The sequence below is a fragment of the Larus michahellis genome, chromosome 6 (genome assembly GCF_964199755.1).
Source record: "Larus michahellis chromosome 6, bLarMic1.1, whole genome shotgun sequence".
In the NCBI taxonomy this organism is placed as follows: domain Eukaryota; kingdom Metazoa; phylum Chordata; class Aves; order Charadriiformes; family Laridae; genus Larus; species Larus michahellis.
The window spans coordinates 62344886-62370362 of NC_133901.1; the positions used below are offsets into that span (position 1 = coordinate 62344886).

At 41.8% G+C, this 25477-nt stretch overlaps 1 protein-coding gene across 36 annotated transcripts in view; it reads left to right on the plus strand.

The window, feature by feature from the left end:
• Nucleotides 1-25225, plus strand: part of RBM20 (RNA binding motif protein 20) — a 109592-nt gene extending 84367 nt beyond the window's left edge. For 12 of the 36 annotated variants that reach the window (XM_074592407.1, XM_074592426.1, XM_074592428.1 and 9 more), the window contains 10 exons: nucleotides 219-310; nucleotides 4615-4758; nucleotides 6143-6274; nucleotides 8135-8214; nucleotides 9023-9710; nucleotides 11602-11700; nucleotides 13144-13813; nucleotides 16273-16392; nucleotides 17135-17256; nucleotides 21138-25225. In XM_074592407.1, coding sequence (XP_074448508.1) covers nucleotides 219-310; nucleotides 4615-4758; nucleotides 6143-6274; nucleotides 8135-8214; nucleotides 9023-9710; nucleotides 11602-11700; nucleotides 13144-13813; nucleotides 16273-16392; nucleotides 17135-17256; nucleotides 21138-21248 — 2258 coding nt within the window. In that variant the 3' untranslated portion in view covers nucleotides 21249-25225. Of the gene's footprint in view, nucleotides 1-218; nucleotides 317-4614; nucleotides 4759-6142; nucleotides 6275-8134; nucleotides 8215-9022; nucleotides 9711-11601; nucleotides 11701-13143; nucleotides 13814-16272; nucleotides 16393-17134; nucleotides 17257-21137 lie in introns of all 36 variants that reach the window. The other 24 variants (XM_074592408.1, XM_074592435.1, XM_074592436.1 and 21 more) reach the window with 4 other exon arrangements.
• The last annotated feature ends 252 nt before the right edge of the window (nucleotides 25226-25477 follow it).

Here is a 25477-nt window from a genome sequence, read left to right on the forward strand (position 1 = left end):
GTTGTGCACAGAAAGGCTAAAAGTCAATACTATGCCTTTCAAAGTATGATTTGATTTTTCATTCAAACAATGACTTGTTTTCACAGTACAAATAGTGTATAATTTGTGTAGAGACTATGAAATTAATTATTATGTAAATGGGGCATTGCTTACTGAGCACACTAATACAATTACTATGAGTCAAGATTTTCATGAAATGTGTGTAATCCATTATTTAGATTATCCACCAAATGTTGGCTCATCTTTTATCACTACATCGGCAAGATCCTTTGGCCAGCCAGGTTCTACATTTTCTTCTGCTCCATCAGGGGTAAGAGTGAGTACCTAAGCAAATTGATCTCCATGTCGAGATTCTTGTAGAAGCCACTGCTGCTTACTGGAATTAAAACTGTGAAGCCTTCCTTTTAAACAATAGTCTGAATATTCAGTCTGTTATTTCAGCTTCCCTGCAGCTCTTTTATGTTTTTGATTTTGGCCAAATCAGAACTTGATTGTTTTTTTTCCCAATGCTAAAAGTTGTTTGCTTGTTAGAGAGGTTTGGGGAGGGGGGTAAATGGTTTTGTGTGTCTCTCATTGTCTTTTTTCCCCCATTTTCTGAGTCTTTTTGACACAGGAAGGTCAGCGTCAGCTTGGAATGAAGATTTGGATTAGTTTTCACTTTGAGTGTCGCTCCCAGTAAGCAGCCTGCCATGTCTCCAGTTATTTATTTGTAGCAATTGCTCTCAGCCTCTCCCATGCTGGATACCTTCTCCCAGGTAGCAATGGTGGCAAAGATAGTGGCTGCTGCTTTGCTAACGGTTACTCACCTGGGGGTCCCAGATCAATTCATTATACTGGACTAAATTTTCTTAGTTTATTTTAGTGTACTATTTATATGATCTGCCGCCACTGGTAACCTTTTAGCAAATTCGCTTTGGTGTACAGCATTCTATGGTTTAGGTTTATTAGCGCCCCCAACCTTGCATTCAACACAGGTCCCCATTTGTATTGCTGTAATGCGCACTTGAATTCCTAGCCCAATAATCAAAAAATGCCAGAAAAAAGAAAAGGATAACATTAAAAGTGGTTCTTACACTGACAAAGCAGAAAGATTTTAAGAGGGAAAAAAAAAAAGAAAAACAAGCAAAAAGGCAAATAAAAGCAAATCATATATATAATGGAAATACAAAGTCGTTAGGGTTAAAATGAAGCTTGACATATATTGGAAAGCTACAATTAAAGCTGGAGACATTAAGGAGTCATGTTAGGACTTTCATAGAATAGCAGCAGTAATCCAGGGGTTCGAGTTTTCACCTTGTTAGCTTTTGTGTATATATCTGGATGTGGTCTCAAACACTCTGGAAAGACAAGCTGAGTTGTGTCCCCTTGCCGCTCCAGTTCGCATCAGGCCTTGCTTACAGAAACATCACCCAGATTTGTTTAATCCAACCAATTTTCTACTGTGTGGTTCTGCTGTGACAGAGGTTATTTGAAGGGGTTTTAGTTTCTGCCTGTCACAGACACTGTGTGTGCAGGGGAGCAAAGAGCAGAGCTGCTGATGACGGCTGCCTCCAAGGTCAGAGGTGGAGTAGCAGCGGGTGCGGAGGAACGTTCCTTTTCATCATGTCTGTCAACCTCGCAACAAATGAAATTACTGCTAATGCCAGTATCATTTCTCCTTAGAATCTGTCACTATTTATCATTTAAGCTGACTGCAGAAGTCCTCCTTCTGAATGACCTGCAGTACTATGAGAGAGAAAAGAAACAATAACTTTGATTTTCCGGTCACTATAAATCCTCTTTTTCTTCAGAAGCTCATCGGGTGGACAGGGAGCTATATTAGAGGTGTTAAGATTGAGTTTGCCAGCTGTCATTCACCCGCAACCCAGGTGGCTTATAATTTATTACACCTTTGCACGGTAGTATTCACTTTCAGCTAAGCTGCTGCCATTTAACTGAGCAGTGGGAGATTATACTTGACCCTGCATGTAATCATAAACAAAGTGTTCGGATTTCTGGAAGAGCTTGCTCTGTGCTAGCCATCCACAAATAACTCATCCCTCTTCAAAAGGCAAATGCCGTGCTACAAGTCTTCACTCAGGCATGGAGAGCCATTAGCACTGGAGGGATGGGACTATCAGTTTCTTATTATCTTTAGAAAAGATTCATGTGAAGCTCAAGAAAGGGATAAAGAATTTGAAAAGCAAAAAACAAACAAACAAAAAAAGAAAAAAAAAAACCCGTAATAAAAAATAACCAAATTGGATTGGTGAAATAATATGGCAAATGGTATGAGATGCATTTCACTGCTGTGTATCAAATTATTTTTGTAGTAGTTGTCCAGCTGCATTGGTAAATCCCTGTAGAGATCGGTTGCAAAGAAAGTTAACTTTAGAGTCTTATTGAAAATTACATTCAACACTTGACACACAACAGCTTCTCTAACTTCCAGACTGTGGATATGGAAAGTGTATATTTCTTTTCTGGCTGTGATTTACAGCTCTATTTAATGAATGGATACAATTTAACTTCAGTCAGCTGACAAAATTATTGCTGGGTACAGCCCGTTGACTTCTGGTATGAGTATGTGACCACTTCGTAATCATGAATTACAGCAGATTTATGGCGTAGCATTTTAGTTTAAGCTATTGCCAATTGTGGGGAGGTGGTAACATCTTACAGTCATTTGATTTAATGTACTGCTGAGCGCGTGTGTCCAGACTGTATGTCCCAGAGACTCTTAACATACCACCTCTTAACAGATCTAACAAAACAAACAGAAGGTACCAGGTGACCTGGGGTGTTCCTACACTGGGACTGCACTTGCTGTCAGGAAGATTTCCTTTTCCCCTGATAGCTGTAGTTGTATTCTTCTGTCATGCACTCCGTGCTGCCTTGCCAGATGCACGCAGCCATCTCTTCCTTTTCTATTCAAATGGAATTGAGTTGCTTCATCTTTTTCAGGATCAGGTCTTTGTTATTTTTCTGCTAAAGAAAATATCTTACTTCTGGACTTCGGCACTTCTTTGACTTACCTTATTCACCTGGGCAGGCTCTGTAAGATGCAAGCTAAATAGCAGACCACTGTATAATGCAGGGTCTTGCTGCAGCAAAAATACACCAATGGTTAAGTGGTGAAGCCTGGAGGGAAGGTAATGGGATGAAGGTGTAAATAAGATAACATTAGCTCTATAACTTGTGAACTTGCTGACAAGCCAAACATTTGTGATGGCTCTGGTGAACTTGATCCCACAAGATTACGTGATTTGCATCTTCCCTTGAATGGCACAATTTTAACTGAAGGTAGAGTTACCTCTTCAGTAAAATCCTAACAGCAGAGGTCATAAACAGGGAAGTAGTCTGGAAAGACTTAATCCTGTGTGAGCAATGTTTCGCGTGTCATTAGCTGGGGTAAATTATGTTCTTCTCCAAGTATATCCCGAAGCCTCTTTGCACAAGGAGTGTAGAGCCTGTTTGCCACGTCAGGGAGATGGGCAGCTCTTTGGGAACTGCCCCAACACTCCAAAATAGACTTCCACCCTTGGGAAGCGACTATCGCACAGGCACCACGTGCCTGTGCCAACCCAATTTGGGAGCCCTGCCTGTCTGCTTGTCCAGTGGTCACTATGTCCCCAGGGGAAAAGTCCCTCCTACTGCGTGTTGTTGCAATGAGAGTGGAAAGTAGTAGGTTTTCCAACCTGAGGTACAGCTGTGTGTCCTTTCACAAGTTAAATGGGGTCACTTTTACCCCTGGCCCAGTCTGGTCCACTGGGGCAGAAGGAGGATTTAAGTTCAGCCTCTGCTATCCTGAACACCTCTGTAGCCATCTAAACTGATTTCTAACATCCATAAATTCAGCAGGGAATGCAGCGAGCATCTGTTTCAATTTCCAGGCACCACCAGCACCACATAAATGGGCGTTTATGGAATACTTGAAAATACTAATTTTTTGTGCATTGCTTGCAAATTATCGGCTGAGGGCCTTTTACTCAGCAATAGTGTGTGGTGCCTTCATGTGCCGGGAAGGCACAGAGCCCCCAGTGGGACAGACAGACACGGATGGGGTGAGGAAGGCTGTCTGACTTGGCAGAGGAGCCACAGGGATAGTGGCTGGTGTACTAGGTGGGTACTGGTCCTGCAGGGACCTCATCAGGAGGGGCTGAGACCTCCCTATGGTAGGGGCAGCCTCCTTCTCCAAACACGGAGGGGCCTCCAAACTCTCGCTGGCGCTGAGTACGGTGCAGCGGCCTGTGCCCGTGGCAGCCCAGCCCTCTGCTGTGACATGCCAGGGAGCTGAAGCCCTGGAGTCCATAAGATTTGAGGTGGCAGGTTAGCTTTTGCAGCAATATTGTTAGTCCTGTTCAAATAAGAGCATCTCGTCTAGAAATCCTCTCTGTGCTTTCTAATGTCCAGGGATGGAGACTCCATTGAAAGCTGCACTGCAGTTAAACATTTCCCTTCCCTTTTGTGTTTCTAAACCAGGATGTTAAAATATAAGGTTTTACAGAAGAATAATTGTCCTTAATAACAGGTATGCAGAACAGAACATTTCATTTTTTGCAAAAATGTAAGGTCTTATCCAGTGGATGGATTATCTAAGATTAAAACATTGTTTTGAGTTGTTTTTTTCCCCAGTTTCCCCAGAGGAAATCTACACTGGGTCGAGTTGTTCACATCTGCAACCTCCCGGAGGGAAGCTGCACAGAGAATGATGTCATTAACCTGGGCCTCCCGTTTGGGAAGGTCACCAACTATATCCTCATGAAATCCACTAATCAGGTACTGTGCATTTTGAGTCACTGGTATTGACGTCTATTGGCATAAAGACATATTGACGTGAAGACAGAATCTTTGGGGAAAATCTCTTTCCTTTTTTTTTTTTTTTTTTTTTGATAGAAACGTAAACGTATGAAGCCTGCTCTTAAAGTAAAAAAAAAATATTGGTGTTTGCAGAATGAGGGGATGGCATAAGTATGACCACTGCCTCACAGTTCTTATTAAAAAACCCCTGAAATCTCAATGAAGAAGTGTTGTAAAACTGTTCTTTTAAGACTTATCATAATAATTTTTAAAAAGTTAGTAACTTCTTCTGTCAGCCATTTGTTAGGGTTACTTTCAGACTTCTCTTGTTCTGTTTGGACGGGTTTTATTGCTTCTTACTCATACTCGTAGAGCTGAACTGGGCATTGAAGATTGACTTCACTCTAGCTTGGTTCGGCTGTCCTACATTGTTTGCCGAACTGTTGTTACAGCAGAGGCAGATCCCGCAGTGGTGTAATTACAGTCACAGCCTGGTGGCAGAGCCCCCAGCCATGGCTGCGCTGGGTGATCTGGCACACACATGCTAAAGGAAGGCTCTGCCCTTACAGGGGGCACTGACACCTCACTCACTCCCTTTTAATCTGCACCGAATTGTAGTAGAGCTCTTTCTTCAAGGTAGCTTAAGTCTACCTGAAGTAGCTTAAGTCTACCAGTGGTGGTAGACTGCAGCAGACAGTACAGATGGAGGTAGAATCCATGCCAGTCCGCAATGTTTGAGATTGCAGTGTTTCAAAATGCAGTCATTACACAGCTGTGAATATATTCTTTGACCAGTTAAACTGCAGTCACATCGAATGCAATTTTCATGTAAATGAAAGTGCTAGCTAACATTGTTCAGGTTTTTTAAACTCGTTTTTGGCTTTGTTCTGGCTGCCCGTGGTCTGATGTTCTGCTTTTCTCTGGATCCCTTGCAATTGTGCAAGACACAGCTGACAATCTTGGGAGCAGTGCATGCTGCGGTGCCGTTCTGCATACTGTCAGCAGCTGACCGTGGTGTAGAAGCACCAGTGAGGAAGTGAGGGAAAGGTGATGTTTTCGTATATCAAGAAAGATTAAATTCCAGTCATTTAGTTTTTAACTAAACTGGCTTCTAAAGTTTTGCATATCAGCTTTACTAGCTGGGTTGAAACCATTATTTGCAGTTAAAAGGCATCTGAGCAATGGACTGAGTGTTACTATTTCAGCTCCAGGGCTGCAAAGCTACCCAGTTCTGTACTATGAAGACATTTTGCATGAGAAGAATCCAAGTGAAAAAGTGAAAAATATTGTGCTGCGTCTTCTCTCTTATACTTTGTATTTTTATTTATGTAGTAGATTTTAAGACTCTCCCCATTTGTGCTAGGCCTTTCTGGAAATGGCTTACAGTGAAGCAGCACAAGCCATGGTGCAGTACTACAAAGAAAAACCTGCTATGATAAATGATGACAAGTTACTTATTAGGATGTCTAAAAGATACAAGGAATTGCAGCTGAAGGTAAGATAGTCATTCCTGATCACATTTCCTGAGTTTCCATGGCATGTCCTGGAGAATACATCTAAAAATCTTTGCTGATTACTGATTTCTAATTAATGCTTTAATATTATGGAAAAAGAAATTAAGAAAGATAAATTAATGAATGTATGTTAATGATGTTTTATACTTAGCTGCTTGCTCTTGTTCTAAATTTTAGCTCTTGGAAAAGATGCCATTTTCTTTCATCCTCTGATACCATTATTTCAAAAATCCCTTCTGAGCTTCCTTCTGAGTGGGCTCCCCACATTGCTTGGTCTAACAAAGGTCTAAACCACAGCCATGTGTAAGATACAACATGTCAGCAAAAATAAGACAGTCCTATTCCTATTAAAAAAAATAAGACAGTCCTATTCTTTTAGTGAGGCATTAAGCCTGAAGCAATGCTTTTCACTGCTTCAATCTTTATACCAAGCAGTGATGGCAGGGCTAAACATCACACTGATTTCTTTTTCTTTCTTTCTTGTGAATGACCTAAATTAAAAAGCAAGATTTTTTTTATTTTTTACATAGAGTCAGAACAGAGCAATAGTCTTTAGACTTTGTGTAGCATATGGGAACACCTGAGTGATGTCCAAAAATCAGTGTTCTTGTGAGCGTATTTATGGAAGCTTGTGTACTGCTACGTGTAATGCTAAGAGAGTATTTTTTTTTCACGGAGATTTGGACTGGAACTGGCAATGCAGAGATGAAGAGCTTCATATTGTATTATCTAACACAGCACTAAGTTATTTTATAAAATAACTCTGTAATATTCCAAGTTAAGAGGTTAAGGGACCTTTTACGAGCCTTCAGGTAAAACAAGTAACTCGGATGGTTTGGTTTGACCTTTGGGAAAGTCTCTTTCTCTCCTGTACGTGTATAATAGTTTAAGGAGACTTAAGGGAGTTGCCAAAAAGTCCATAAGCCAGGGCAGTCTTTCTTAGTGTGGTATGGTGAGGGGTTCTCATGTAAGGTGGCAGAGACTGGGCATCTTAACATAGAGGCAGAACGTGAATTACCCAGGAGAGTGTGTGAGTTTGCCTAGACTGCACAAAGATTTTCAGCCTTTCCAGTGGCAGTTTTTCAGGTCATGGAATTATTTTTCTTTGCATGAGCAAACACCCTTTCTCTTTGTTAAAAACAAACAAACAAACAAAAGTGCAACATGGAAGGAGGAATATGCATGACCTATTTACATGCTGCTCCAAGTTCCTGCATGATTATGTTGCTCAGCTGTGCATGCTCCAAGTGTTTGACGAATTGCATGCACTCTAGCCTGGAGTAGTGCATCTTTTGTAAATGATCTTGAATCTCAAGTAATCAGCACTTCCTGTACGTGTCTTCCTTGCACTTACCTTTTCTGAAGCTCTTGTGGCTAAACATGGTCTCTTAGAGCTGTACTCCAGAATGAGCTAACCTCTAAGATGAGGAGAAGGCAGTTCATTCCTAGAGGGTCAGAAATAAGCTGCTGCACTTATTTAATTCAGATATTAGAAAAATTATCTGGTTTGTTTCCTTTTATATCCAATTCTTAGAAATACTCTGTAGTGAATGTGTATCAGGGAAGGACAAGCTAGTCTTCAAAGCCTGTTACAGCAGCCAACTGTGAAGAGACAGTGCTACAACGTAATGGAGCAAATTTTCCGTTTGCATCATTTTACTGCTTTGATAGTGTTGTTGAGATACCAGCTGCAGAAAAGACTGTAACCACAACTGAAACCAAATATTTCTCAGTAGTAGTATAATTAAATGCTGTGTGGATGCTGTTTCTTGAAGAACAAATCACCTATACTAGCTTGGAGAGTAGTGCAGCATGCTAAACAGTGTATTTGTCTTATTTAGAAACCAGGCAAGAACGTGGCTGCTATCATCCAGGACATCCACTCGCAGAGGGAGAGGGACCTGCTGCGTGAAGTGGACAGGTAAAGTTTTTCCATTGATTGGAATTGAGACCTGGATAAGTCCGTAAACCTACAGGCAGAAAAAGCATTACCTGTGTGCTTCCCTCTGTTCTCTCATTTGCTTTCTTAATTTGGATTTCACTTCAAATCACTGTAAAAATGTAAGTGGGTTCAATAGTAGGCGCAGGGCCTGTGTAATGAGATCAGATTAAAACTGTGCATGTTATGAAAATAACTGATGATGATGACTCAGAAAATATGCCTGGCATGTGAAGAACACACAAATGAAGCCATTCCCTTCTCCTCCCCCTTGAGTGAAAAGTGCAAAGGCTGGGAGCGCTGTGAGACCTAGAGGGAAGGAGATGGTTCACATTACAATGTATTTGGGTATATTTCTGATCTGCCTGGCTTCTGGACCTTCCAGTAAAAATGGAGAGGAATCAGTCCTAAAACATCTTTTATAAACAGGTGACCTTTGTCACTTTTGTCTCAGCAATACCCTAGATAAGTGAGTATTAAGGGTACAGACATTAGAGTCATTGTAGAGGTATTAACGTATTACAAGCTTTTAATGCTGAAGGCCTATGAGATGCTTTTAAGAATGAATGACTGTATTCTTGACAGATCTGTGGGGATTTAGTTAAGCTCTATGGATATGACACTGCCTTTTCTCCTGTTCACTGTGTTTGCAGCTGTGCGTTGCATGTCTGTGAAAGGCCTGGGGTCTCAGGTTCGCAGTCCCCAGGGCAGTCCCCGTGTGTTTCCAGTGCACAAGAATTTGGTAGACCACAGTGGGTCAGCCAGTTACAGCTGCCTTTTCCCTCTGCAGCAGGTATGGCACGGAGAGGCCTCGCTCTCGCAGCCCCATAAGCCGCTCCCTGTCGCCCCGATCCCACACTCCCAGCTTTACTTCCTGCAGTTCACCCCACAGCCCGATGGGAACCAGCAGGACCGACTGGGGAAATGGGAGAGAGTCATGGGATCAATCCCCATATTCTCGACGGGAAGAGGAAAGAGACAGCAGAGAATGGCGAGAGAATGGGGATGAGAAGAGGGACAGGACTGACACATGGGTACACGAGAGGAAACATTATTCCCGACAGCTGGACAAGTTTGATTTGGATGAACGGATTGAAGGAGGCAGAGGGCACAGAGAAAAATATTTAAGGAGTGGTTCCCCTGGCTCCCTTCATCCTTTATCTGGCTACAAGAGCAGGGAAGATGACTATTACCGAAAAACCTCTAAGTCAAAATCTGACAAGTTTCAGAGGCAGCTGCAGGATTTACCTGGGAGATCTAAGAGAAAGGAAGAGGCAAAGTCAAGGGAACGCAGGCATTCTTACAGCGAGGACACTGCCAGGGAGGAGGCAGCTGAACAGAAGCACGGCAAAGCATCTGAGGGCTCCAGACAAAAACAAAGTGATAAGAATAAGGTAAAGAAAGCTGAAAAAGACCAAGAGGAAGATGCAGCTGCTGAAGGCAGTGATGTGAAGGAAACCAAAGCTCCCGAGAATGAGGTAAATAGAGATCTCAAACTGTATATAAGAAGAAGGTAAATGCTGAAGTAATATATTTTCTTAAATATTTTAGATCAGTTGTTGTGGGTGTGGTGCTGGTAACATGCAAAGTTTTGCCATGTTAAAATCGCGGAATATAGTCCTGGAAGAGATCTTGGGAGGTCATCTTGTCTGCATCTTTGCCCAGATCGTGCAGATCTATTACACTGTTACGGTGTTGAGTACATGGATGTTGTCTTTCTACGTCAAGCACAGAACCTCTGGGTAACCAGTGAGGAAAAGGGGACAGACAACTCCCAAGAAAACCAAGTGACAGTCTGCTGTTTGCAGACTGTGCAGAGGCAATTGCCCTACTGCCCTCTGTTCTAAATCTGGGCAGAATACTCCATAGCTGCTCTCTCTGCATCCATCACCTCCTTCCACTTCCTGTGATGTGGATTAAGTTATCTGGGAATTAAGTGGTATTTTACATGGATGTGTAGTATTTGTAGGACAATGCAGGGAATTGGTTGCTATACTGCTGAAGTGGGGAGTGAACTTTTAATGAGGAACATTTTATTTTTGGTCAACTCAACAGAGCAGTTAGTTTCTATTAATCATATGTCCCTACCCTCAGCTGTGTCAGGGATAATTTCACACCGCTCCCTTCAAAGTGCTGTGAGGAATCTCTTCCCATGGCAGAACTGCTGTATCGGCTCACCTGTAAAATTATGGGGTCTCTGGAGAAATAGTCCCAGTTGGTAAAGTGGCAGCGTTTGTGGGTTTGATTCTCCACTGGAAAAAGTGGAGGGGGAACCGATCAATCTGCCTCATTCACTCAGTCCCAGTACAGCCCATGCTCGTATCCCCATCCTACAGGGATCTTGTTACTGGCTTTTGGCCATGGTGCCTCCCCCAGTCCCCCCTGGTGATCCACTGCCGCCATCCACCCCCAGGGATGCTGGCACAGGAGGCTGCAGAGCTGCTTTGCTGACCAGGGGTCCATCTCTAGCTTGTGACTTTGTGCTGCTGGGGCCATCTTTGGTTGTTTTTAGTTGACCTTGTGTTCATTCTCATGCCGGGGCAAGGTTGGTGGAAATCTCTAGATCCTGTAACTCAGCTAGTCCCTGTAACAGGCAGCGGCACTACCTCATGGCATAGATATGTGTGTCTGTACCACCTTTTGTCATCTTTCTCCTTTGGCTGGTATTTCACTGTGATGGATGGTTCCTTGGGAGGAGATGTCAGAGCGAAATGTCAGACAGCATCCTAAATCACCAGTGTTGCACACTCCTCTGCATGTTTTTCAAGTTACTTTAAAGTTACTTTGTTAAAGGCACACCACTCCAGGGACTACTGCTAATAATTTATCTTAAAAGGAAGAAATAGGTTTGAATGTCTTGAACTCACACTTTCGCTTCACCCCTCTTTTACCAAGTGCCAGGTAGTACTGTGGTTTTGTTGTTCCAAAGTACGAACTGTGCAAGCAGTTGCATTCTCAACTGAGCCCACATCAATAAACAAAACAGTTGAGGTCTTTTCCAGAGTTTTAACAATGCTGCTCTCCTTACCATGTCTGAGCCAACATAACAGATGTGGGTAGAGAACAGAGGAGTGGAGGCTGGAAATTTTTACGAATTCACATTCTCCCCCACCTGCCTTCTAGCCAGTTCTATGATGTGAATTACATCTCTCTAATTTTGTTTCCATTTCTTTTTCTTAATTCTTATTTGTGCAGCTTTGCTAGTGGAATCCAATTCTTGGGTCTTTTCCCACAGCTCAGTTGACTTGCACAAACTGTAGAAATAAAGAATGTGACCTTGTGGTGACTTTGTTTCCCTCAACCCAGAATAGAAACATAATAGAGCACCACTGTGTGTTGCCATACGTGTATATGTTGTATTTATTTTAGCTTGGAAAAGAGGAGCAAGTTCCAGAGAAGAGCTCACCTTCAGCTAATAAACAAGGAAAAGAATCTGGAGAGATTCTGGAAAACACAAGAAAAGAGAAGGTTGGTGACACGTTGTTGGTGCAGCTTCCACGACAAAATGAGTGAAAATGCAGGTTTGGTAGCACATTCTCCCAACTGAAATATTAAACACCCATAGAAAGACATGCAAAGGGTTGTAGAAGGGGGTTGTCTAAATTAACTTGCCGTATCTTGACCTCTGCAATAAGGGATAGCTTTTCCTGAATTCTTCAGACCTCTTTTTTTAGTTGCTCTTTGCCCATGTACATTGCTTCACATGCATAGCCCTTGGCACTGGCAACTGTGAGTAACGTATGCTCAAGTAACTTTGTGCGCCATGCCCAAAAATAGGTGCGGTCAGTTAGTGGAGAAGGAGGGGACTAATGATGAAAACTTTTCAGAACATAGGCCTTAGATGGACTAGAGATAGTAGCCTCTTCTGATTGTTTCTGGTTTTAATTAAATAATGTCTTTACAGCACCCCTACTGTGGCGTCGCAGTTGCGGACAGCAATGTCCTTGGAATTCCTCCAGCTTCATATCTGTAGGGTCATGGGTTGATGGTCAGATATGGAAGCTGTTGATATCTGTTGCTGTAGAAAACTGATCTCCTGGCAAGAACAGTGTCAACTCCCGGCGTTTTCATGCTGTTTTAGGATTCTAGGAGGGGAAGTATGAGAATAGCCAAATAGGAGGAGAATACAGATTATTAATAGATTATGTGTACACGATGAGTCTGGGAGTTGAAATCTAAGCTGCAAGTGTGCCTTAAAAGTAACATATACCTTATAATTCTAATACTTCTGAAAGCCAGTATTAGCGTCTGAATCCTGTAGGTCCTAGCTGCATGTATGAGGTATTTCAGATTATGTACCTTGGAGTATAACTGTAAAACTGATTTTTCTTAAGGTCTAGGCCAATTTCTACCAACACAGTCCCTGGCAGAGGGCTCTTGCTGGTGGAAGGAAATGACTACGGAAGGTAGCCATGTTTTCTCAGTCACCGTAGGAATTTAAAGGACCTAGTCCAGTAAAGTGAAAGCCACTAGACTGGGGTTCAGTGTGTTCTCATTGTGCTGCCTATTTCTTGCCACCCTGGGATGGAGGTAGAGGAAGGGGAGATGTTAGTTTCCTTGGGGATCACATAGTAGCGTCAGCTGCACAATAAAGTATAACAGGTTGTGCCTTGTTCTACTTATTGCAGAAAAGCAAGAAGCAGGAGACTGGAGAGACTGTAATCCCCAAGGCAGTTACAGGATCTCCACAAAGTGAGGTTTATGTGACAATTAAAAAGAGATTGCTTATCCCTGTGCATAAGTTTTAAAATCACAACACCAAGGCTTATCGTTCTTTGAAATTAAAATACAAGAGGGGTTAGGCATGGCCAGATCAAAGTTATTCCTGGTTACTGATGTTCAAAGACCATTTTTAAAAAGTGATGATCTATAAATCACTGATTTCTCAAATGTTTTACATCTTTGCAACAGGACCGAGACTGGGAGAGTGGAAGTGAGATAGAAGGTGAGACCTGGTATCCTGCTAACATGGAGGAATTAGTGACGGTAGATGAAGTGGGAGAAGACGATTTAATTATGGAGCCGGATATAACTGAGCTTGAAGAAATAGTACCAGTTGATCAAAAAAATAAAACTACTTCAGAAATGTGTCCCTGTATGTCAGCCATGCTAGAACTGAAAAACGATCACAGCCACTTAACCAGGAGTGAAGACAAATTTGCCCATAAAGCTTTAGAAACAAACTTTAGATCAGCAAAGGGCAGTGTAGCTTCTAGCGGCTGTCAGGATGACGAGGAGGATGATGATAACGATGATGCTGTAACTGAAGCATCAAGCCTAAATCTGGACCCTGAGCAGAAGCCAGAGGAATTGCGAGAAGACCAATCTGCTAAGGAGTCTGATTCCCAGCAGAAGGAAGGAAAAATTGATAAGAGCTCTGACACTCGTTTAGAGCCCGAAGATCACCATATACCTTCTGTTCATCTGAAAGAAGAGACTCTCCAGCTCCCTGACACATTTATAGATGATTACAAACAGATGGGATCACAAGGAGCTGAGAGCAGAGAAGTTATGGAAATGCTTGTTAAAAACGCTAGTGAAGAAACAAGACACGGAAGCCAAGAGTGTCCAGAGGCCAAGGGTAACTACTGGGTTTTTTTCTTTTCAGCCCGCAGGGAGCCTTGCATGTTTTCTCTGACAGTAGACTGAAATTTATTGCTAACAGGAATAAATGTTGCTAATAGTATCAAGACTTGTCCTTGGAGCAGTTCAGTAAAAGAACCCCAGTGCCTTTCGCCAAGCTAAACCATTAGAGGCTCTTAGCTGAATAGTGTAAAGGAAATATGATAAGCAACTTGCAAGCTTTCTGAAAGGCATAAGCTGCTATAATTGTCATGTCAAGGTTCACATGAGTTTAGCTGAACTCTTTCAGTGCCCTGCTAAATTTATTTTGAATTGTCAATGAAATGAGTGACAGTTTCTGAAGGTCAGCAGAAGAGTGTCTGTAGTGTCTGGCTGGCTCTTGGACAAGGTGGATATTCTTACACAGTGTACTGAAGCATTAGTAACATGGAAGTCATCCCTAGATTGTTACTTCTCAGTCCCTGTTCATACAAATATGTGCCTTTTGTCAGGGCTTACCTTATCATGTCCTGTTATCTACTGCATGCTGCCTTTAATATAACGGCTGGGACATCCTGTGAGATAATGCTAATAAACGTAATCATAGCTGCCTATTAATATTTTAGGTGTCAGGAGAAAAAAGATCTTGACCGTCTGAAAGCAAGTTCCGTTCCTTGTCACACTTTCAAATGAAACTTGAGCGAATGGGCTGTGTATAATGAGGGGAAGTGGAAAACAATATAGAACATGTTGGCCAGGAATGCTCTTTTTTGTTGTTACTGGAGCTTCTGTGATGGAGAAGGGTTTGTAAACAGAAGTTGCTGGAAGATTTTGGAGGGTGCAATTTCCAACCAGAAAATGCTGGAACATTTAATGTGAATGTCTGATTTTGAACTACCTTCTTCCTCCAGGACAGATTTGAAACTTGCTCAGTTTTCAATACTTACCTGTTTGGCCTGAAGAGATGCCTTGCCAGGCTTTGCATATTCGGAGATGACACTGCCATGCAAAAGCCCTGGGCCTGGGGATGGCAAGGTTGGCTCCCCTGGGCTGCCCACTTCATGGGCAGCCAGATGACAAAAACTTGGGTATCCCAAGAGCATAATTACTTTGGTGTTTTCAGCATCTCAGTTTCCAACTTGCCAGCAGGGAGCCTGGAAGCTCCAGGGAACCTTGTGCTTCCCAGGTTTCTGCGGTGGACTTGATATCTGAGATCTGCAGTGCAAGGCTCTAGGCTCTCTGCAAATGCAGCTGCCAGCTCAGAAGCCCAGAAATCAATTTAAATGGGACTTAAGTTGCCACAAAGGCCCTGGGTGTCTTAAGAAGAGCTAACTGAAGCTTGCAGGTTCTCCAGGATCTCTGCTGCAGATTTGGAAACCTGGGATAGGCTTAAAGTTAACTTGAAAGCCAACCAGTCAGGATTTTATATTATTTTCTTTTAAATCACATAATAGACGTATTTAAAACAATGAAGAAAAATTCATTCTCATAGCCAGAAATTGCAGATCTTTGAACTACAGACTTGAAAGGCAGGAAGGGTTTTGTTTGAGCAAAAATATATTTGTTTTATGAGAAAATATATCCCTTATCTAGGTGAAATTTGCAATGCAATAGAAATTTTGTCAGGGTAAGGGAACTAGTTCTTTGATGTAAGAACTGAAGAACCGAAGAATGGGAATCAGACCAGTTTATCTGTAGTTCTGCTGCTCTGTGATAATAAATTTCTCTTTTTTTAAATAAAAGCAATTCACGTGTTGGGAAGGGGGAGCACCTGTTCTTTTGGCTGGCTTTATCTGCCTCAGCAAATCAACCACTGTTTTACACACCTTGAATCTCCTGCCCATGTCCACTAATATCAGTCAGCAGGGACCAACCATCCTATCCCTACTGGCCAAGAACCAAAATGTGCAAGTGGCCAAGAGCCATAAAGCAGAAACTATCCCTTGGAGAGCTGAGGATGGGAGAAGAGTGGCTCCAGGGAGAAGATGACAACGATGCTGCAGGGGTCCTACCAGAGGAAGGTTCGCTCTGCCCACTCAGCTCCTTAGGCACTTTGGGGATTTGCTCTCAGCAGGTCCTGCTGGCCCCGTCTCTCGCAGCAGCCTCTCTGTTAGCCCAGCTCCATCACTGGTCAGGCAATACCATACGTGGTTATGGGGCTGCAGTGGGACTGTGCTTGTGCCACAGGCATGTATAATGTCATAGATCTATTTAGAGATTAAAATATGAAAATAAAAACCATAATGAATGTGAAATTAGAAATAGAAAAATGGTCTACTGGGAGAAATAAAGGTGACTGCACACTGTAGCAGAGCTGTTGGAGTTGCACTGAGTAGGCCTCTGATTTGAATGGAAAAGCATTTTTTCCAGATTTTACTTCATTTATAGATCCACCCAGAAAGTGTTCCCAAGAAGTTTACAAATGTCTCTTTAAAGTAGTAAACTGTTTTCATTCAATACATTTATTCATTTGTTAAGCAAATTCTAGGTACCTGGAAATGAGATCCCTGGAATACCCGGAGGTAGAGTCTAAAAGAAGGCACTCTCCACCAGGCTGGGAACAAGAGGACGTCTTCACCGAACTCAGCATTCCCCTGGGTACGTTCAGACGCCGAGGCCGCTCTCGGCCTGCGATGCCGCCCACTGCAATACCTAGAGCTTACAACAAGATGTCACTTTAAGGCTATTTGCTATATTTATTTTTCAGAACAGATGTGAGGAGAGCGAAGGAACAGGGTATATGACAGAGGGGTAGCTGTTGAAAGAAATGGCCTTTTGATTATAAATCATTGCTAATTTCATTCCAGATGAATGGCAAAAGATAGCTGTTACTGTCTCTGATGCGATTAAATAAGTTCCCTCGGACTATATATGAAATGTATATGAAAATACTTAGTAATTTAAAAGTCTTTGTCATAAAAGTATTCAGTATAAGGAAAAGTATTGGTTTCACTGATCATGAGTAAAACAGCTGGAAGAAGTACATCCTAAAGAGCAATCTATGTAACTTAAGCATGAATTTAGTATGAATAAGTACTATTGCTGTTCTAGCCCTTGTGGTTACACAGTGAACTTTCCAGTCAATATTATGTGCAAGATGGTACATTTTTAAATATGTATAACATCTAAGAGAGAAGTGGAAGGTGTATTTGCAATGCACAGGATTTTAAGCTGCAGCTCAGTATTGCAAAATTAGGGAAATCAGAGAAGTGAATCCAGGATTCAGTCTTCATATCTATGTCATTTAACTAAACAGCAACTTTTTTCTTTGAAAACAAGTTTATTGTGGAGGGGAAGGGTTTCAACTGACACTTTAATGTAATTCAGAACTTCTCAATAGGTGTGGAATTTGTGGTGCCTAGAACTGGGTTTTACTGCAAGCTCTGTGGACTCTTCTACACAAATGAAGAGACAGCAAAGACAAGTCACTGCAGAAGTACTGTCCACTACAAAAATCTTCAGGTAAAAACACACTTGAAATGAGCTAACAACTAGCTCATGGGGTGGATTGTACGATAGATGATGCAACAAAAAATCAGTTTTTATTCTGCAGACATAATTGAGATGAAGTGAAATTTAGATAAGCAACACATTTCAGTAGTTCCAAATGTTAGCATGCTAATATCTCATTCCCAGATCCTTGAAATCAACTTCTGGATCATAAATAAAATGGGGCCAGGTGAGAACTTGATCTTCTCATCTACATTTGGTCCTTATTACTAGCACAGCATGCAACTCAGATCTTTAATTCTCTGTTCTTGAGGGTCCCAGACGTTTCTATCACTGGGAATGAGCCCAGCAGCAGCCTTTCTTATTTCTTAATTTCAAGATCATTAAACGTGCCACTTTTTTAATAATGTTGCCAGACTTATTTTTGCATTAGCGTGAATTTCTGCAGCGTGTTTCAGCACGCAGTGCTTTGTGACGCACAGGCTCTCCGAGGCATTTCCTGTGACCCGCTGAAATCACCTCCCTGTGCTGTGCAGAACACCGCTATTGAATAATTTCTGTGAGAATATACAGAAGCATGTAATGACTTGTATGGTTTCCATAAGAATATATCATAAGCATATTAGCACTTGATATTGGCATGTAGAGACCATGGGTGCTTGCAGTTCAAGCAAGAGACCCCACCTTTATCACTTTTCAGACACAATGTTGATAGTATCAGTCTTGACAGCATGAGCTTTAACTGCCCTGTGCTGAGGACTCCTCAGAGGAGCAAAAGTCATGAAAACCAAAGCAAAGCTGCTCCTTCTTTCTCTGTTCCTTCCCTCTGCCCATAGTGAATGCTGGAGCTCTGCTTCTCTTCAAGTAATAGCTATCTTTCCCTAGCTGCCTAGTAGGCATTGGCTTTTCTAGTGGCACTCGGAATCAAATAATTTCTCTAGGAGAATTTTCTTATTGAGTTTCCTGAAGTTACATAGCTGTAATCATAGAAAGGCCTCTAGCTTTCAAAGCCTGGGCCTGCAGAGCTGTTACGCTTGCTAATAATGGATCCTCCAAACGTAAGCTTGAAAAACAGGTGCCCAGTTTGCCTGCCTTTTTTTGCTTCATAGAAAAAAATCCAGAGGGATTCACCAGCGGTGGCACCACTCAGCGCAGGCTGTGTATCCCATGCGAGGCTGTCCCAGAGAAACTCGTGCTAAAGCAAGGATTGCAACTCCAGCCTCTGCCCCTGGTCCCATGGGAAGAAGAGGGATTTTTTTTTTTTTTAATTCTCTTATTTGGTAAAGTCATAGAAAAAACGGTCCAACTAAAGCTGAGTCAGTGTGAAAAAAACCCTCTTTTTCTCCCTGTTAAGACATTTCCCATGAGCACTATGGTAGATATCTAACACTGACTTGAGATAAAAGAACAAAGACCACAAAAGCTGTTAAAATTAAGTCTGTCAAATATGGTAAGGAAAACAGACTGTTCTGTCGAGCTGTACCTCTTATCTTACTAAATGGAGGAAGTAAATGTCTCATCCAGCTTTTGCCCACTCAAGTGGAAACTCAGCAAATGTTAAATAATTGTTCTGTATTACTAGAACCCTTTCAGTTGCAATAATGCTTATTTATGCACTCTGCAAGAAATGTCAGTCTTCTCCTATGATGATGCAATTTAATGAGTGTATCCACCAGCATAAGAACTATGGACTCTAATTTTTACTGTATGCGAAGCTATGGTTCTGTTGCTGCAGACTGTCTGTCATCTTGCCTACACGACAAATACCATTGTCCAATGACAATGACATTGTTCCAAATGCTCTCATGGGTATTTTATAGTTGATTTGTTACTTGTCATTTTTCACATGATCTCCTTGAAGCCAAATCCAAAATATATGTTCAGTGTTTGTGTTTGAACACAAAACTAAACAGTTTGTTTACCAATTTTCTTCCAAAAGCCTTGCTTAGATGATGAAGATTCTGTCTTGAAATAGTCAGCTTCATCTGAGTATGGTGTCCCTTGAAGTACAGTTGAAAAAAATTCAACTACTTCTTTGTCAGCCTTGCAGACTTTTTGTAATTTTCCATTCTCTTCAGCTTAATAAATTATTTTCCCAGGTGGCACTTATATTTACAGATCCACTGCATTTTCTATGTCCAAAAAATCCATCATTTGGCCATCCCTCCCACCACTACCACAAAAAGCTGTCAGATTCATCTGGTATAAGCTACCTTGGCAACTCAGTGCAGCATTTTACCCTGTTTTCCACTGGCTTTATGCAGTATTCATCAAAACTTGTATTTAAATGAAAAAAAATCTTTTCCTTGACTGTCATTTTGCTATAAATTAATCTGAATGCCTGGTCTGTGAACTTCAAAACTGGTGTTTGTGGTACTCATGGTAGCTGACAACGTCAGCTAAAGATGGTGGATAATCCTCAGTCTTATTTTGGTCATAGAAAAACAAAAATGCATGGGTTATCTGATCCAATGACAAGCGTTAGTGGTTTATTACAGTTCATGGTGTACGGATCACTTCTCCCAGCCTTTATGAGCCCTCTATCTCTGTCTACTACTGCAACATTTACTCTGGCTTTCTGCCACATGGAATTTTGTACCCAGGGATCAAGACTGAGAGTTGTATAATTTCCACAGCCAAATCTCTTATGTTCAGAGTAACAAGGGTGCAGTCGTCATTATGTCAAAGCTATGCCCATTCATTACCATTACTGAGTCCCCTTCAGATGTATCTCCTACATCCAAAATTTGTATTTACGTGAGACAACCTGGCAGACCTAACACAGCCCTTAGTTGTTTTGCACCCATTTCTTATTTCACCTCTTCCCCATGGATACCAAAGAGTAAATTGTACTCTCGGGGAATCCTGCAAGTAGGTAAAATTTGCAGCGCTGTGAGATGGTCTTTTCAAAACAAATCAGCATGAATAATCAGCTAGAAAATAGAGTTTTATGATCCTGATAATGTGCAGGTCAGTTATTCTTGCATGTGGTATATGTATAAGTCATTAACAAGAACATCTCTGCATTAATACGTGAGAATTTCCCATGTGTCTCTCTACACTAGCTGCTGCTGAAGAAGCTTCTTTCCATCCATTTCTGGGTCTGTTGACCTCAAATAAACACTTTGAGCACCTCCATTTCTAGGTCTGTTGACCTCGAATAAACACTTTGAGCACCATTTTCAGACCCACACCGGTTCATTGTCCATTTTGTGTGCAGCTCTGCCAACCCAGAGCACTGCCAAAAGGCTGAAAGCCTCACTGGCCATGTCTGTATTTTTAAATCACACTGAGTACTCTAAAGCACTGAAAGGCTTTATCTTAGAGAAACACAATAAGTGTAAGTACTCTAGCCAGACTGCTAAATTGTGTTAATTATTACTGAGTTTGATTATTCCCTTAAAACAAATTTTCTTGTGCGAAAGGTACGTCTCTGAACTGGACGTGCTGAAAAGGTAATATATATGCTTTAAATTGTTACTTAGAAACAGCATTTATTCTCTGACACAGCAGTCTTATGCTAGCATAATTCAGTTGACTCAATGGAGTTAGTTCCTGCTCTGTAGCATCTGGGAGTAGAGAGTCTGCAAGGAGAAAAAGTGAGGTCTGGTTACACAGACTGATGGGGAGTCATGGTCCTCCTGGTTCTGTTACCAGTTCCCCTTGTGGCACAGAGTAAATCACTGAACTTCTGACGCTCTCCATGTATTAAGGTAGTTTGCCTGGCACAGCTATATTTCCTGGCTTGAATTTCCACCAAAATGGGGCTTCTATGTGTTTTCTTCCCTTCTGAGACGCTGGGAGAGTGTGAGAGCTCTGAAAAGGCATAAAGCATCCCACGTTGAATATTTTCAGTTTTGGTTAACGGTGCTTTGTTTTTGATGTGATTGCAGAAGTATCTATCCCAGCTTGCAGAAGAGAGCCTGAAAATGAAGGAAGGCGGCAGCCATCTGCCTCAGGATGACACTGGCATTGTTCCTCACTTTGCGAAGAAAACGTTATGATGCAGATGAACTGGAAGAGCTATAATGAGTGAACGCTGTTACTTCTTTTTTTTTTTTTTATTTCTATGATATAACTGTCAATTTGCACTGTATAGAGGAGGGGAAATAAAGAGCATGTTCCATGCATCTATGCCCAGAGTGCCATTAAAAACCAAAATGCCTGAAACTGTTTCCCACGGTGAAGCAATGCTGGCATATCTGTAAGAAGTGGAGCAATTCTTTCTCACACTCTGCGTGCTGGGAGTGGTTTCCTAGATTAAATCAGAATTCTCAGGGATTCTTAAAGTTTTTATTCTGATGTAACACATCAGGTCAGGCGGAGTATTTAGAAGCACTCAGCATCCTCCAGTGGACGCTGGGAGGAAAGGAGATGTGACTATAAATAGGCTTTAATGTTGCTTAAAATATCTTCAGCCATTTCACTCATTGCCCCAGTTAGAAGTAGGATTTGTTTAGGACATCTAAAGCCATTGTGCTAAAGCTAGTCAGTAGATGGCATAATATAAACCCCATCAGCATCCACCTCCATGTGTCTTAGAGCTTGGTGAAATGATAAAATGTTTGTGTTGTTAAGCACTGACTGTGTTGTACGAATGCAGAGGGAGCCACAGTCTGTCCCAGGGACCTCAGAGCCTGAACCCAGCACAGCAAGAGCAATTCGAATGCACGTGCTGACAGCCACCCTGCTCTGGTGTTCAGCATTTTCCATGGTGTGGCCAGGATGTTCTCCAGGTACCGTTGTGCTCGAAACTCTTCTTTTCTATAATTCTAAAGGGTGCCAACTTTGAGTCTTACAGACTTGAACTCTCACGAGAGGCTTTTTAAAGTGCCACATGTTCGGACCATGTCTCTTTTAGACATTTTACTCAAGATCCTTGCTTTTGGGGTCTTTTTGTTTTCTTTCAAGCTTGCTTTTCCTCAGCTTGGCAACATTGAATTTTCCTGGTTTTCATGGAAAGATGCCAGACTTTTAATATTGTTTTTGTATTTTATTTCCCTGAATTTTTTAAGGTGAATACAACAACTGATGGCTCACAGAGTGCTGCACTGAGAACACAGGATGCACCAGCAGCTCTGGCATTATTATGAACTATTGTTTCTGCACAGTTGTTGCTTAGTATTTTGCAAAGTCCCTTTGAAATGCACTGCACAAGTTTCTGGTTCATTTCAATAGGGCTTTGTGTAGTAAAGTGAATTTGTACTCGAACCATTGCCAGAATTGATCCTGGAGTTATGCTTTTATAAAATGCTCCACGCAATCTAGACAGATGGGGATTTGCAGATGTATTTCCATTCTTTGCCTGACTAATATTCATCTCAGTGCGTTACGTAAAAATTGCAGGTGCTGGATGTCCTGTTTAGATGTTGTGCAGGGGAAGTAGTTTCCCAGAAGGTTCTAGCCATCCCTAAGAATGACATGGATGTCGCAAAATATTGCAAAGTGGCTAAATTGCCAAAACTGCTTCCACCAAAGTATTCGTTCCATTATGTCTTGTGCCAGCAGCGATGCTTGTTCTCTGAGGTACCCTGTAGCCAGGCAGCGTGTCTCAGAGGTGCCTGGTGCTGTTGCCTGAAGCCCCGTTCCATTTCATGGCCTGTGCTTTCCACTCATTTTTACCAGAGGTGGGTTCGGATTTCATATTTGGAATTCCTTCTTCTCGTAAGTTGAGGGATTCTTTGCATCCCAGATTCAGACGTGGCTTATCCAAAAGACAAGGGGAAATGAAAAACATTACAGCCTAAATCCTCCTTTGTCCAGACTTGAAGTACGTTAAGACTTGGGTCCATCTGTCATTTAAAACAGCTTTTTTTTTTCGTTTTTCCCTATGGAAAAAAATAATAATATTGCAAACCAGGTATTTTTGCTGCAAGGGTTGGGTTTTTCTTTGACTCTTAGTTTTTCACATTGCAGTGAAATTTGAGCACAGGGCTGTTAGGGCGAGAGCTTGTATTGCAAGCTGTAAGATTACGAGAACGGCAATAAAGATTGTGCAATTGTCTCCTAAAGCACAGCTCTCAAGCTGGTCATGTATCATCTGAATATGAAGTTCCCTTCATGCCCTTCAGCACAATCTGAGCACAAGGGAAGGAAATCACTGCAAATGCAAGCATCAAATCTTTGAAGCTAACCCTGCTATCAAACTGGGGCTCTCACCGGCCTAATGGGAGCTTGTTAGACCATGTGGTTAGGCTTAATTGGATGTGAGACATAGCTGACTGTATATCAAAGCCATGTGCCTCCAGCAACTTTATCCCCAGGTAACCTCAAATGAGAAAAGTATCACTGTTATTATTCTTTATTTGTATTGCAGTAGAAGCTACGGGTCCACTGCCTTTATTATAGGCACGGCACAAATCCACAACAAAGACTTTCCCAGGCCAAAGAGCTTTAAATCAGACTTTCCGAAAACAGACAACAGGTGGATACAGGCAGGCAGGGAGAGCAGTAGGTAACCTTGAGATTTTGACTGGCAGCAGAAGAATAATTAAAATGAGTGTTTACCCAGGGGCTTAGTTTTGGATTTACGGGAGATGATTCAAACTACTTTCCCCCTCCTCTGATTCTGAACCACGTTCACTGCCATTATTCACAGCTTGCATATTTAAACTCCTTTTTTTCCTGGCCGGCTGCATTACACAGGCAAAATCCCTTCTTGAGAGAGTGGGCCTTGGTATCCTTCAGTCCCCGATGGCTTAAGTTTCGGTCTCCATCTGGGAGTCCAAAAGCTGGAGTCTTGACCGAGGCTCACCAGGAACTGTCCTGGCTCCAGATACCTCGTCTGGGTCGTGGGTACAGGCCCTTGCTTGCCACTGAGGAAGGAGGAGTCTGCAGATGGCATCTCTGCCCTACGTAGTTTCCTCCTCTGGAGGGAGATGACTCAGGTGAGTGATGCAGGTGCGGTGCCCAGCCCCGCAGACGTGATCAGACCCAGACATTCGTAGAGGTGGTTTGGACACCCCATCCCTTTGGGCTCTGTCCTGACACAACAGCAACCTGCAAAACCCTGGGTACGGCCAAACAGGCAATGCCCCTTCTGAGAAGGTCCTTTCTCGCCCTAAAACTCAACATTTGAAAGCAGTTAAAAGCAATCTCAAGTCCCAAATAGCTCCTAACAAATCCCTAAGATCAGTTTTCGGCCTGATGCACTTTGAGAACTCAGAGATAATCTTCCCTCTCCAACAGGCCATCATGCAATGCTGACGGGCACTCAACTCCTCAACTTCTCTCTACTACCTATTCTGCTGAGGAAGAAGCCATTGTAGGCAGCCGCTCACCTTTCTCAGCTTGTGTAAAAATGTGTTGTTTCTTTTGGTTTATTATATTTAAAATCTTGACATTTTTTAGTTGGCATAATTCATCACCACTATAATCCACGCTGTTTATTAATACATATATATATATACACACACACACACATATATATATATATAGCACAAAGCAGGCTCAGGTCTAGCGAAACAAATATTGATATTTAAAAAGGAGCTTCCTTAATATATACAAACCATTTCAACACACCTCAACCAAAGATTGCACTTTTTCAATAGGGACAGTGTTTTTCATCTTTGTGAAATCCGTATTGATCTCAAATAGTCTTTAATGTCAATCTGCAACTTACTTTCTTTGAAGCAAAAAGTAAAAAAATTAAACGTTTGCCCCATAAGATTAGAGAAAGTTTCATATTGGTTTAACACTAAATTAGTGTTAGGCTGGTTATATTCAGGGTTTTTCTATTCTGTAAGGATTAAGGCTGTGATTTGTTGAATTATACTTGAACTGGACCAGATGTACTATTTATTGAGCTTATATAATCTTGTTAATTTAAGTTTTGGCTTGTAAACAGTTGGAATTTGTTAGTACTTGTTTAATTATGTAGGAACTGTCACCAATATTAACTGATCTGTGTAACTGATTGCCAAGTGTTTCAATTTGTGTTTCTTAAAAAGAAAGATTTTAATAAAGAGAATTATAAAGCATATATATTGGTGGGCAATTGTCCCAGCAACAACATGCTTCTAGTTTCCCAAGGGATCTATTAAAAACCAAAATGAATAAAAGATAGTTTGGGGGGTAAGAAGGAAGCAGGAGGCAAAAAAACGTTTGCTTTTAAATATAATTTCTAGAAGTTGTGATTCTTACCAGGTAGCTCCTGCTATACAAATTGCAAGTGATTGCTGTCATCTGGTGCTGAAGTCAAAGTGAATACATCTCACCGGTTCACTCTGTAATT